General features: G+C 42.0%; 1 protein-coding gene across 1 annotated transcript in view; it reads right to left on the bottom strand.

Annotated features, from left to right (window-relative positions):
• L3MBTL2 (L3MBTL histone methyl-lysine binding protein 2) overlaps positions 1 to 15,512 on the bottom strand; it is a 1,942,600-nt gene that overhangs the window by 969,227 nt on the left and 957,861 nt on the right. The window contains exon 9 of the mRNA XM_044087125.1: positions 8,056 to 8,160. Within this exon, the coding sequence (XP_043943060.1) occupies positions 8,056 to 8,160 (105 nt within the window). The remainder of the gene's footprint in view (positions 1 to 8,055; positions 8,161 to 15,512) is intronic.

Raw genomic sequence — 15,512 nt, 5'->3', positions numbered from 1 at the left:
TTCCTTTAGATGAAGCCGTTAATTTCTTTAATTCTACATTCCTTGCCATTCTTAATCACCATGCTCCAACCAGATCTATAAGAATTAAGGCCAAGCCTGCCCCATGGCTTTCCAGCAAAACCAAACACAAAATTCACATCAGAAATACTGGGCCAAATGGAGAATGACAAAAAACACCACTGACCAACTAACATTTAGAAAGCTAAGAAATGACACTAAAAAGGCCATACTCTCTGATAAACAAAACTACTACTTACAATATCAACAACCTAATCACAACAACCCACAGAAATTCTGGGCCAGCATCAAGCAATTACTGCACCCAGGTAAATCTACTACACCAAACCCTCAAAATACAGACTTGAATAATCCAATCCATACAGCTAATACCTTCAATACCTTTTTTACAGATACTATCCAATTACTAGCCAGTCAACTAACACCTAATACCTTCACAGTACCCTCATACTCCTCAACCCCACCACCCCCTTTTCATTTCAAACCTGTTACAACCTCATTTATTCAAACCCTTTTGAATAAACTGAAACCATGCTCTTCTGCAGACCCACTGCCTTCTGAATATCTACAGATATCATCCAAGGCCATAGCCTATCCTATTTCCATATTGATAAATAGATCGATTACTGAAGGTTACATCCCCACCATATGGAAAGTCTCCCACATAATCCCCCTACATAAAGGAGGACATTCCACAGAAATATCAAACTATCGCCCCATTGCCCTTTCTCCCCTAGCTAAAATTATGGAGAAGTGTATCCATAAGCAAATACTCCACCATCTAACTGAAAATAACTCACTTTCCAACTGTCAACATGGTTTCAGACCCTCACACAGCACTACCACTGCCTTCTTGTCTTTCACTGACTATATTAACAGGCACCGAAACCTGAATAACCTTTCTTCTGCTCTATTCATCGACCTGTCCAAAGCATTCGACATGGTAAACAACCAAATTCTCTTAAACATCCTGAAATCTCTCTCATTAGACCCACTTTCCATAAAATGGTTCCAATCCTACCTTGACAACCAACAAGCAGTACTTTGGCAAAACACTTTATCCACCCTTCTACCTGTTACCTTAGGAGTCCCTCTGGGATCCATACTTGGACCTCTTCTTTTCTCTATATTTATTAATGACCTTCATCTAGCTATCCCACAAGCCACCTGCATACAATATGCTGATGACTCAACCCTATTATGTTGAGCTACATCATCCCATGACCTTCATGCTCTCACCCAAAAAGTATTCAACATAGTTGAACAATGGTTCTCTCAGCATTGCCTCCTCTTGAACCCTAAAAAAACCAAACTTCTCCTCTTCACGCCTACTCATAAGTCCTCCCCTCTCCAATTCTCAGTAACATCTACCAATGATACTATTATATCTCCTGACTCTACCACCAAACTACTCGGTGTCACCATTGACAATAATCTGAGCTTTGACATCCACATCAATAATACCATAAAGATGGTTAATAAAAAAATCGGTACCCTCTACAGGATAAAACCCTTCCTTTCCCCCACTGCTAAAACTACAATTGCCCACACACACTTGATCTCTACACTCCTTTATGCCTCTCCCATTTTTACTAATCTCTCCAAGAATAACCTCAACAAATTGGAAATGGCTTATAATAACATAGCACAATTTAATACAGGCAACCCATTCAGAACCCATCATTGCATTAACCTAAAACAGCTAGGATGGTTAGAACTACAACACCTGATTAAATTTCACCAACTCACCCTTATCCACAACATCCTTTATAAACCTTCTAATACTGCAAGTTTATCTACCCTAATCACCCCCTATACAAATCTGAAGTCCTTAAGCTCGTCTCAAAAACTACTAGTCCACACCACTAAACCTAACAGAGCTGGGGATTCCCTTTTCTCTAATTCTGTAGGTAAATCTGGGAATCTTCTCCCTTGTGACCTCTCCTTACTCACCTCATTATCTCTCTTTAAAAATAGACTTAAACTTCTCCTCAAAACTCACTGGCTATGCCCCTGTTCAAAACCAGACTAGTCATCTACCTCTACTAAGTTATCTAACCTATCCAGTGCTTACTAGCCTCTGCTACTTCTTTTTCCATCTTATCATACTTTTCTAATCTACCCCTTTTCTTTTTTTATATCCTCTTTTTACTTTCTCTTAAGTAACTCCTTTGCTACATTACTACTCACCTAACTTCCTTTGTTTAACTATGACCTAACCTGATATGTCTCCATACTTGAAAATTCACTGTTGTATGATTTTTTTTCCTCAATAATATATTCTGTTACAAACTCTGTACTGTTAATTACTTAATACCATTGTTGAGTTTTATTTCCTTTTTAAAGTTGCTATTTTTATTAGTATATTGATATTTTTTTCTGAGTTGTTTGAACTTGTACTATTGTATTTAGACCATGTCTTGGAGCTCATCTCCCCGGGCCTCTACTGAAAAAAGTCATGTATCCAGCTAGACTAGCCCGGTCAACAAATGTAAAATAAAAATAAAAATTATTTTATGTTGTCTGTATTGATGGTGGATTTAAATCTTAAGATAACTAGTTTGGGGCCATTTTTGGTGACTAATGTGATGGATAATTTGGAAGGTTACTGGGCAGTTGATGCTGAACGAGGGTGGAAAAACAAATACTTTGGAGATGATGGTGGGGTGTCGGTGATTAGTAGATCCAGGAGGGAGAGTTGTTGGTTTGGAGATTTGGACAAATAGCATCACTGACTAACTGCATATGGTTGGATATTGGCTAGGAACTCAGCAATGTCATTGCTCAGTAGACCTCGGAATTTAGGTTAAAATCACCTAGAACAACAATACTTTTATAGTTTCAGACAGATGAGGTGACAGTAATTATAAGGGATTTAAATCTGTTAAGAAATGCTGGAGGAGGAAGGTAGATAACTGCTATTTAGAAAATGATGGATCCTTTGGTGGTGTGAAGTTTTAGAAGGATGCAGTTGGACTCAATATCTGAGGAAGCATTTGCTTGTGCAGTGGTGGTTGGTTTAAGGTTGTTGTTATAAAGAATGAGAGTACTTCTACTTTGTATATTGCCAGGTCTGGTGGCATGAAGGTATTTTGTAGGAGGGAAGTAGATGCTGAAAATTAGTTGTGTTTTGCTAGAGCCAAGTTTCAGTGACAGCTGTAATGTGGGCGAGTGGCTTGTAAGGAAGATGTTTATCTGATCAAGTTTATGAGAGATGCTTTGGCCATTAATTAATGCACAAGAGAGGGTATTTGTGTTTCGGGAAAAGTTATGGGGGTTATGTGGTGGGAGTGACCTGGACTGGATTCAAAGTTAGGAGGAGGAGTATGAGTAAGATAGGGATCAATTTATACAGATGTTTAGGAAATTTGAGGTGGGATTACTAGGATTTGGTAGGTTTGGAAGAGATAAGGTAAAGGGATGGTGAAGCTGGAGTTGAGTGAGAGTGGTAGGTGGAGAATGGAGAGTACAAACAGATGGGGCAGGTTTTGGGGTTGAAATGAGTGATTGTGGAACTTTGTGGTATTGTATGATAGAGTAGGGAGAGAAATGGGAGAATAGATTGGTTAATGATGGTGATGTGTAGTGTGTTAAAGAAAGAGGAGTAAGATGGAGAGGTAGAGAAGCAATGTGGAGCATGGGGTAGAAAAGGAGTTCCAAAAGTAAGAGGTAGGAATGGCACAGTGTAAGCACATGCTAACAGGTTCAAAGGTAGGTACTAGGCTATTGCCCCTAGGGCCTATATAAGCCTAGCCAAAAAGGTACCCTGGCTTTCGCCACCCAAGAAATATATTTACCTGTGCCCCTGTCGAGCAGAGCCACAGAAGTGATCCCCGGGGTGAATTTCCTATTACCCATCCAATCATCAAGATTTTTGTTGAAGAGTGCTAATGAGGAGCTCTGTTTGACATAGATAGGTAGTCTGTTCCAGAGTATGGGAAGTCTCTGGGACAAGAATCTAGCCCTCCAGCATGTTCTGTTTATTGTGGTGACAAGGTTTAGGTCCCTAGAGCGTGTAGCTCAGAGGTATTTGGATTTCTTTAAGTGGAGCATGTCCAACAGCTCTGGGCTTGGCATAGCTTTGTATGTTAAGCAGAGATCGCGTCTGAGTAGGCGATATGCGACTGAGTAAAGCTGGAGTTTTTTGGGACGGTCTGCATAGGGCATTTGTTTGAGGCCGGTAATCTTCTTTGTGAGGTATTTCTGTGGCCTTTACAGCTGTTGTGGATGTCTTGTGAGCTACATACCAAAAGGGGCGTTGTACTCTATAATATGGGTCTAATGAGTGAAGAGTAGAGGGGAGAAAAATTACCTCTTTCTGGATGAGAAATTTTGGTGATGAGGTGTGCCATGTAGAAGACTTTCCTGACTACGGTCACTACTGGGTCCAACTGTGTCCCAAGGTCTCATCACGCTTTTGGTGTTAGACTACCACCTATGTGGTAGTTCATGGGTACAGAGTTTTTACCAAAAGGGATAACAATGCACTTTTTGGCACTGAGCTTGAGGCCATGGCTTTGACACCAGGCATCTGTTTCAGTGAGGCCCTTTTGTAGGATGTCTACATTGTTAGGAGTTTCAATTATGGCTCCTAAATTGCAGTCATCTGCAAACTTCATTAGCCAAAGACCTTCTGTGTTTGGTATCTACTTCTCTGAAGTACGGGCTAACAGGAGAGGACCCAGGACTGAACCCTGTGGTACTCCACTTGTCACTGGTCTGAAGTCTGTTTTGGAGTCTGCTACTTTCACAGTGTGGGTTCGGTCAGTGAGCCAGTTGGCAACCCATCTTGACACACAGGGATTTACACCTAGTTTAGTGAGTTTATCTATAATTCCAGAGTGGGTGATGTTGTCGAAAGCCTTGGCGCGATCTAGATAGGCTGAGTGAACCACCTTACCTTCATCCACGGCTTTGGTGACTGCTTCAAAGAAGTCTATCAGGTTTAGGAGACATGATCTGCCTTTTACAAACCCGAAACGGGTGGGGTCCAGAGTTTGGAGATTACCAGTGTCTTTGTTTATAAGTTCCATGATGATACGTTCCATGGCCTTGTAGACCAGGCTCGTCAGGCTAATCGGGCGGTAGTTCCCAGGGTCCATAGTGGATCCCCCTTTGTGGAGCAGGATATTCATCACTGTGTGCCATTCAGTGGGCACAAAGCCTGAGGTGAGGCTATGATTGAACATGGTACTTAGGTGGGGTGCCAGTTTGTTCTGTACTTCATGTAGAACGCAGCCTGGGATGTTGTCAGATCCCATGGATGCTGTGTTCTTGGCTTTGGAGAGTGTTGTTTTTAATTGTGCAGCTGTGATTACATGAACTTTGCATTCTTCCGGTATAGAGATGGGCCCTCTAGGGGGTGAGAGGGGGGTAAAGTTAGCATTGAACCTATCTGCCAGGATGTTGGCAATATCAGTTGGTCTTGTATATTTAGTGCCATTGTGCTGCAACTCACAGCAGATCTGAGTGTTGCCATTGAGATTCTTGACATAGCTACAGAATGCTTTGTGGTTGTCTTTAGAAATAATGGCGATTTTGTTTTCTTAACTAGTTTTGGAGGATTTTATGAGGGATCTCAACTTCTTACTCAGGCTGGCCAGGGAGTTCCTCCAATCATGGGATTTCACTCTCTTTTGCAGTAGTTTCTTTCTTCTGTTGTTGTAGAGTTTTGTTTATGGCAGGGGACCACCAGATTGACTTCTTTTTTTTGGAGGATAGCATCTTGGTTCTATTAGGGACAGCACGATCCATGCACTCGTGTAAGAGCCTATTAAAGTGCATTTGTGTAGGAGTCAGCAGTCATACCTCTATTGTCCATCTGCATGGGTGTCATGAAGTTTGCCACTTCTGTCTTAAGAAGCAAGAAGTTGGCTTTGGAAAAATTCTTTACGGTGGTTTCCCTAATGGCGGGTGGGGGTGGGATGTGGATGTCTAGGGTGATTAGCTTGTGGTCAGATCTGACCAACGAGAAATTGACCTCTGATTTGGACTACTGGTAGTCCATGTCAGTAATGACCAGGTTTAGGACATTGCTGCCCCTGGTGGGGGTGTGGATAAGTTGAGCCAAGGTGGTAGAATTTATGAATTCCAGAAAATGTTGAGCAAAAGAGTTGGCAAATGAGTAGTTTTCCCAGTTAATGGTGGGGTAGCTGAAATCGCCCATTATTAGGGTGTTAGGTTGTACCCTAATATTTTCTAGCGTATCAATAAATGAGGAGTGGGAATCCTGGGGCATGGTAGGGGATCTGTAGCAAGCTACAATTTGGACTGTGGTCTTGCCCAGAGTTAGTTGCACTTGGATAATCTCAGATGCATTATGCTGAGCAACTAGCCTGGAGGTGTGAATATCCTTAATGAATATGGACATGCCTCCGCCTTTGCTGTTTCGGTCCAGGTTTAGCGGCTGAAAGGTGTGGTATGAATTATAGCCTGGTAATGCAGGGGTGCTCTCTGGAGCATTGAACCAGGTCTCTGTCACTGCACAGATGTCGATGTTCTCCATTTTAAGGAGTGCCTCGAGTGAGTGCACTTTGAGGTTTAGACTTCTAGCACTGAGTAGCATTACCCTCAGATTTTGCTTGCTTGTACCTGTTACGGTGGAGAATTTGTCATTTCAGCTTTGCCTAAAAAAGGCATTATAGGGGTGGCAAGAGCCTTAGCCAGTATCTGGAATCCCAAGGGCGACAGGTGCAGGCCATCTCTGGCAAAGCATCATAGTCTGTCAATCATGTCATCCCAGGCAGACACTGGATCCCTTTAGAATGACACCAGAAGCTTAGCCAACTGCTGACGTCACTCATTTTGTCCTTGTTTTGTGGTATCATTCTGGGTGATGGCAGGATGCTACTCAGGACTAGGGTCATACCTGCCTGGGCTACAAGATTGGAGAGCACCTCCATGTCTCTTTTCATGTAGTCCAGGGAGGTACATCTCAGGTCATTCACACCAACATGGACAGTGGCAGATATAGGAAGTTTATGTATATACATACACACACACACACACATATATATATATATATATATATATATATATATGAAGATATGAAGTTTGAGTTTTAAAATATGCACTACCACCTTAACTACAGCATACATGCACATTTATATTCAAGTAAACAATTTTAGCAAGGTTACAATAAAATAGGGTAGTAACAGTACTGCAGTAGTACTTTTTTATAGATATAATCTAAATGAATGAACAGAGGAAAGGTGCAGATAGATGTTTAAAAGAGATGCTATCTGGAAGGTATAAAGAGGTAGAAAACTATTCGAGACTGGACAAAGGCTTGCCATGATAAAAAGAAAGAATGTTTGAGAGAACAGTAGAACAGTAGTACTGTATTATTGATCAATGTTTAAAAGAAATTAAAATGTCAGAAGGTCAAGCAGTTCCACATGTGCTGTGTACTCAAAGACAGGGAAATGGAAATGTGGCAAAGACAGTATATTTTTAATATTTTTGTGGTGTCAATGTTGCTTATTATCCATCCTCAAAACACTCCTCTGAAAATTAAGATCTGCTGCTTTAAAATAAAGACTTTATTCAAGAACATCAGTTCAAGCATATCAGTTTCACAATCTTCACATCACAAGAAAAATGTACTTTCTACATTTTCATCCCATACCTTTACAGTACAACTAGACCACGGTGGTGGTGCTGTGGTAGCGTTGTCACCTCACAGTAAGACGCTGTCCGGTTCGATTCTCAGCTAGAGCATCTTCTGCGCGGAGACATGCGTGAATGGGCGTACCATCATTGAAGGTTGTGCATCAGGGCTGGTAACTCGGCACGTAAAAATCAACTACCAATCATTAGCGCACCGGAGTTCCGCTGTGGCGACCCCTAACCGGGAAAAGCCGAAAGACACAACAACCTTTACACTACAGCTATAATGATAAAGTGCACACATACAATTGTTGACTTGCCTATAATAATAAATAACATGCTACATGACTTTTTCTTGCTGAAGCCCTTTGACAGCAGTATAAAAATGTACATTTGACAGGCATTAACAAAATAAGAACTTAACAGTACCTTTTGCACTGTGGCCACACAGATGTTACCAAGGTTTAGAGGATCAATTGCTTCTAGCTTCATTCCCTTAGCAAACCAACCTCCCTTGGAGTACACTGCTCGAACCTACAATCACAAGATAAAATTTACTTACATCAGAAAAAATGTTAATGCTTGCTACAGCATGTAGCAGCAAAGTAAAATCACCATCTGATCAAGGCATTACATATTTAATCACAAATACCAGCTTGATATAATGTAGAAGTATGTCAAAAAAACAAGGAAGATAAGAAGCTTCAATCTAGAGTTATGTAATGTCTGACAAGAATACCAAAGGAGAAACAATGGGGACACTAAAAGGCAAGATAAATGCACAAGACACATACAATCTTCAATCGGAACATGCAAAGAAAATGAGAATGTTTCAGGAAACTAATGCTCAGGTCAGGTCTTACTGTTAGTTTTATTATGGTGCAAAACTAGAGCATGTGTTTTCCTACATGGAAATGTCCAAACACAAATGAAATAATGTCTGCGGTAAGAAAATGTATAGTAGCTCCTAACATTACTCTATCTACTTGTCTTTAACAAATGATAATGCAGTAAGAACAGACTGGATAATTTACTTATCACTTGTACTCTCTGTTAACATAAGAGGATTCAAATAGCTATCACAACTAGCAGAGTATCAGTTACAACTAGATAATTGATTAAATAAATAAAATAGTCAACTGGATGGAAGAAGGGTTGATAAGTCAATGCCTGTCAACCCTCCTGTCTCAGTGCAATGGTGTGACTTCCTGCCACAGGCTGCACCGTCCAGTGAAGCCTGGAGTGTGATGCTACAATCATGTGTGCATTACCTGGGGAAATCCAAAAAGCTCCTCACATCACACTCAAGGAACTGTACATGTGTTGATAGACGAGACATCATTCAGTGCTCCATGCCCAGTTAGGTACAATTCAACCCCATTAAAATTTGATTTACCTACATGAATTAAAAAAATATATATATCCCAGCCACAATATGGAACACTCCTTGGCTTCTGCCTTCAGGGGGTGATGACCTTAACTAGGAAGTGCTGCTAAAAACAACTCTCCTACTGGAGAAGGGCACACCTACCTTCAGAGATACAGTAAAATCACACTCCCCAAAATGGAAGAAATTAATGAGTCAAAAGTGGAAGAAGATGATCATCAGAAGGACGAGACCATAACACTGAAAGTTTTTAACACCTTTACTGAATTATCAGTTGTTTCATAGGCATATTTACATTTATATAAAAGTAATCAAACTGTATTAACAAGTTAAAATTAGCAAACATTATGCTTCACATATATTGCTATATATCATATAACCTAATCAACATTACATAAATTATACAATTCCAGCCACTTTTTTTTTAAACATCTTTACTAAACCATCACTTACAACAGCGGTCCCCAACCACCGGGCTGCGGACCGGTACTGGGCCATCAGGTAAGTGAATGCCTGTATGAGTGTCTTTCTGCGTGCATGAGTGAATGCGTGCATGAAAGCAAAAGAATCTCTGTGTGTTTGTGTGTGAGATCATAAAAGTGAGAGCGATGCGTGAATGAATGCAGTTATTATGAATAAGGAAGTGACTATGTATGTGTGAGATCAGGACAGTGAGATTGATGTATAAATGAATGCATAAGTGGGTGTGTGGTGTGTGGGTGTGACAGACAGTGACAGCGATGTATGAATGAATGTGTAAGTGGGTGTGTAGCATGTGGGTGTGACAGACAGCGATGTGTGAATGAATGCAGGTATGAATGAGGAAGTGACTGTGTATGTGTGCGTGCATGCATGCGTGTGTGCGTGCGATCAGGAGAGAGAGCGATGTGCGAATGAATGCAGGTATGAATGAGGATGTGACTAAGTGTATGTTTGATCAGGAGTGAGCAAGAGTGATGTGTGAGCGAATGAGGAAGTGACTGTGTGAGAGATCGGAAAAGAGTGAGAGGGATATGTGAATGAATGCAAGAGAGACCGTGTGTGGTATGGACGAATACACAAACCTCACTGCTGCCAGCGATCCCTCTCACTCTTCACTCCTCCCCCCCCTCTCTCACCCACACACACCTCTCAACCTGTTAGTAGTGCAAAACATCTGGACAAAGTCTAACAGAATGGGGGGGGGGAGGCAAATAGGGGCAGATTTTAAATATTGCTCTTATAACCACATGATTTTGTCTTGTGCATTTTTCTGAAGGATATTGAGGTCTGAAATACAAATGTATATCATTATTTAGTGACTTCAGTCCTCAGATCATCCCAGTGATTTGCCAGAAAATCACAAAAGTTATGACGAATAGACCAGAACTCAGAGGGAAAAATCTGGACATTCTGCAAAAATCTCTTCAATTGAGAGGTATGAATACCTCTCAGCCTCTTACTTAGATCAAGAAATCTGGACAAAGCCAAAAATAATGAGGGGACAAAGGCCTAAAAGAGGGACCCCTTTAAGTACTGCTCTTACAAACTTCGAAAGTTGATAGGAATACAGGTTTTGCATTAGCATGAATTTTCTGGAGGGGAAGTAGTACGAAATGTCTGTCATTATTTTCTGACTTCAGCCTCAATGATCTGCCAGTGATGTGCCAGAAAACAATTTTATGAGAAAAAGACCAAAAATATGAGGCAAAAATCTGGACATTCGTTGAAAATCTGTACAGTTGAGAGGTATGCTGGACACAGCCAAATAGGGACAGATTTTAAATAGGTTCATAGGTAGGTAGTAGGCTATCAGCCAGAAGGCTTACGTAAGCCTAGCCAACAAGGTTTCCTGGCTTACTCCCCCCAAGAAAGTTATTTTCCTGTACCAATGTCTAGTAGAGACACAGAAGTGATCCCCGGGGTGTATTTCCCATTTCCCATCCACTCAAGATTTTTCTTGAAGAGCGCTAATGAAGAACTTTGCTTGACATAGATTGGTAGCCTGTTCCAGATTTTGGAAAGTCTCTGGGACAGGAATCTATCCTTCCAGCATGTCCCGTTTATTGTGGTGACAAGGTTTAGGTCCCTAGAGCATGTAGCTCGGAGGGATTGGGATTTCTTTAGGTGTAGCATGTCCAACAGCTCTGGGTTTGACATAGCTTTACATGTTAGGCAGAGATCACCTCAGAGTAGGCGATATGCTATGGAGTAAAGCTGGAGTTTTTTGAGATGGTCAGTGTAGGGCATCTGTTTGAGCCAGTAATCCTTTGTGAGGTATTTCTGTGGCCTTTCCAGCTGCTGCAGATGTCTTGTGAGGTACATTCCAAAAGGGGCATTGTACTCTATAATGGTCTAATGAGTGTTGAGTAGAGGGGAACAATGACCTTTTTTTTCATGGATGAGAACCTTTTTTATGATGAGGTGTGCCACGCAGAAGGACTTCCGACGACTGCGGCGATGTGACTATCAAAGGACAGACTACTGTCCACCTGGGTCATAAGGTCTCATCACACATTCGGTGTCAAGTAGACTGCTGTCTATGTAGTAGTTCATGGGTACAGAGTTTTTACCAAAGGGGATGACAATGCACTTTTTGGCATTGAGCTTGAGGCCATGGCTCTGACACCAGGCATCTGTCTCAGCGAAGCCCTTCTGTAGGATTTCCACATCATTTGGGGACTCGACTATGGCTCCTAGTTTGCAGTCATCTGCGAAATTTGTTAGCCAGAGGCATTCTGTGTTAGTCTGTACTTCAGAGAAGTAGATACCAAACAGGAGAGGCCCCAGGACTGAACCCTGTGGTACTCCACTTGTCACTGGTTTGAGGTCAGATTTGAATTGTGCAACTTTTACAATGTGGGTTCTGTCAGTGAGCCAGATGGCAACCCATCTTGTGACGTAGGGATTTATACCTAGTTTAGTAAGTTTAGCTATAATTCCAGAATGGGGCATGGTGTCGAAAGCCTTGGCGAGGTTAAGATAGGCTGTGTGAACCACTTTACCCTCATCTACGGCTTTGGTGACTGCCTCAAAGAAGTCTATCAGGTTCAGGAGGCATGATCTGCCTTTCACAAACCCAAACTGGGTGGGATCCACAGGTTGGAGGTTACCAATGTCTTTGTTTATGAGTTCCATGATGATATGTTCCATGGCCTTGCAGACCAGGCTCGTCAGGCTAATACGGTGATAGTTCCTGGGATCAGTGGTGGCTCCCCCTTTGTGGAGTGGGATAACTGTTGCTCTGTATGCCATTCAGTGGGCACAAAGCCTGATGCGAGGCTATGATTGAACATGGTGCTTAGGTGGGGAGCCAGTTCATTCTGAAGTTCGTGTAAAATGCAGCCTGGGATGTTGTCCGGTCCCAAGGATGCTGTGTTTTTGGCTTTAGAGAGCGCAGCTTTTACCTGTGTAGTTGTGATTACAGGGACTCTGCATTCTTCCTGTATAGATATGGGCCCTTTAGGTGGTGAGAGGGGGTAAAGTTAGTACTGAACCTATCTGCCAGGATGTTGGCAATATCAGTTGGTTCTGTAATTTTCATGCTGTTGTGCTGCAACTCAGAGCGGATGTGGATGTTGCCAATGAGATTCTTGACATGGCTATAGAAGGCTTTGTGGTTGTCCTTAGAATGAGTGGTGATTTTGTTTTCATAGCTAGCTTTGGAGGATCTTATAATGGATCTCAGCTTCTTACTGAGGCTGACCAGGGAGCTCCTCCACTCATGGGATTTTACTCTCTTTTGCAACATTTTCTTCCTTCTGTTGTACAGTTTGTTTATGGCAGGGGACCACCAGACTGGCTTCCTTTTTTTGGAGGATAGTGTCTTGGTTCTGTTTGGGATAGCACAAACCATGCACTCGTTTAAGTGCTTAGAGAGTACATTTGTGCAGGATTCAGCAGTTGTAAATGTATTGTCCATCTGCATGGGTGTCATGAAGTTCACCACTTCTGTCTTAAGCATGAAGTTGGCTTTGGAGAAATTTTTTACCATGGTTTCCTTAATGGGGGGTGGTGGCAGGATGTGGATAACAAGGGTGATTAGCTTATGGTCGAATCGGACCAACGAGGAGTTGACTTCAGGTGTGGAACATGGGTCAATCATGTTGGTAATGACTAGGTCTGTGATATTGTTGCCCCTGGTGGGGGTGAGGATAAGTTGATCCAGGGCACTGGAGTTTATGAATTCCAGAAAGTGTTGTGTGAAGGAGTTGGTACATGAGTAGTTTTCCCAGTTAATGGTGGGGTAGTTGAAATCACCCATTATTAGGGTGTTTGGCTGAACCTTAACATTTTTCAGTACATCAAGAAAAGAGGAGTTGGAATCATGGGACATGGTGGGGGATCTGTAGCAAGCTACAATTTGGATTGCAGTTTTGCGCAGAGTTAGTTGCACTTGGATAACCTCGGATGCATTATGCTGAGCAACTAGCCTGGAGGTGTGGATATCCTTAATGAATATGGACACATCTCCGCCTTTGGTGCTCCGGTCCAGGTTACATGGCCAAAAAGTGTGGTACGAGTTATAGCCTGGTAGTGCAGGGGTGCTCTCTGGAGCCTTGAACCAGGTCTCAGTCACTGCACAGATATCTATGTTCTCCATTTTAAGGAGTGCCTCGAGTGAGTGCATTTTGAGATTCAGACTTCTAGCATTGAGTAGCATTACCCTCAGTTTTTGTTTGCCTGTTCCTGTTATGGTGGTGAATTTGTCATTTGAACATTGCCTAAAAACACTACGGGCAGCAAGAGCCTTAGCCAGTATCTGGAATCCCAGGGGCAACAGGTGCAGGCCATCTCTGGCAAAGCATCGTGGTCTGTCGACCATGTCATCCCAAACAGACAGATACTGGATCTCCTTAGAATGATACCAGAAGCTTAGCAAATTGTTGAAGTCAATCATTTTGTCCTTGTACTGCGGTATCATTCTGGGCGATGGCAGAAGGCTACTCAGGACTAGGGTCATACCTGCCTGGGCTACAAGACTGGAGAGCTCTTCCATGTCCCTCTTCATGTAGTCCAGGGAGGTACGTCTCAGGTTGTTCACACCAACATGGACAATGACGAGTCATATTTGTACTTGTTGTGGAGGGACCTGAGTGCGTGGGTTACGTGGTGGATCCTGGCACCCGACAGGCAGCTGACAGTAACTTTCTCCTTGTTTAGCCTGGTGAGTGGGACATCAGTGTGCCTGACTATAGAGTCACCTATGACTAGTGTGTGTTGGATACGTCGTTTTGCCTTATTGGCTGTGGTTGAGTGGCACACGGAGTCTGTGGGTTGTGTGTCATTTGGGTTGTGTTGGGGGGGGGTGGAAGTTACTTATGTTTCTGCTTTGGAGGTCTCTGTTGCTTGGGCAGATTATTGAGAGCCTCCGTGAATGTTTTGTGTTTGTGTGTGTGGATTTTGGTGGTGTAGATTTAGTGAGACTATGTGATAAGTGTGGTGTGGTGCAAGTTGTTTACGTTCTCCTCTTGAATGTCAAGTTTTGTCTTGGTTGGAGAGAGCTTTACCTCCAGTTTGGCTAGATAAATGCATCTCTCACAGGTTGTAGTGTTGAGTGGTAGGAGGAGAGGGCTGTCTGTGTACATGAGGCAATTTCTACATTGCCCCTTCCCCAAGATGCCCAGATTCATCAAATACACAGGAGAGAAGACTAGGAGCTGACCCTTGGACATGCCTGAATAAAAACTATTTTCCTCTAGATAAGCGAGGAAAGTGAGTACAAGAGCTGTTTTTCTCTAAGTGAGGAAAGTAAGTGCAAAAACGGTTTTCCTCTCGGTAATGAGGAAGTTTAAGTGCTACAGTAATCAGTAGCTTATTTAGTGCTTACAGCAAGTTCTGAACAATGCTGAGCATGAATAAGCAAATTCAAGTGCTAAAATTAACAAAATCAGTAAGGTTGCCATTAGGTTTACTTACATCTCAACCACAGAAGATCAATGCTATGCTGTTAAGCAGAATGTACGCTTTTAATTTTTGATAATTATTGCCAACCGTCTTATTATACTTTGGAGCTTTTCTCCTCAGGTCTGGCCTCCTCGTTAAACAAATATCAAATACATAAATAAATATCTACTTTATTATGTGCACCGAGAAACGGCCGGTCTGTGGAAAATTGTCTTACACTGGATATCGGTCCTTGGTGCAAAAAAGGTTGGAGACCACTGACTTACAACATAAACAAGCATACATTTATATAAATGAAAATAAAACCACACTGACAAACCTAGTTGCAAGCATTTTACATCACAAATTATACTGACACTCCCAGTTGCAAACATTATACATGACTAATAATCCACCCAATTATTACCAGTCAAACATTACATAGCTCATTTAAGTACTGCTCTCTCTTAAACCTCATTTCACCACTGTAGATATTGTTCTCACAATTCCCATTTTCCTTGTACTTTGCTCCTACCTTTTTCTAAAGAGCTCAATTCCAGTTGCTTTACCTTTGCTACTATATTCACTACTACTAATATAGTTGGCTTAGATTTTCTGGTAATTGCTCTTTTTT

Source organism: Protopterus annectens, chromosome 1.part1, assembly GCF_019279795.1.
Source record: "Protopterus annectens isolate FY-2018-M chromosome 1.part1, PAN1.0, whole genome shotgun sequence".
Lineage (NCBI taxonomy): Eukaryota > Metazoa > Chordata > Ceratodontiformes > Protopteridae > Protopterus > Protopterus annectens.
Note: the sequence above shows the minus strand (reverse complement) of the source record. Positions and strands in the feature narration are given on the sequence as shown.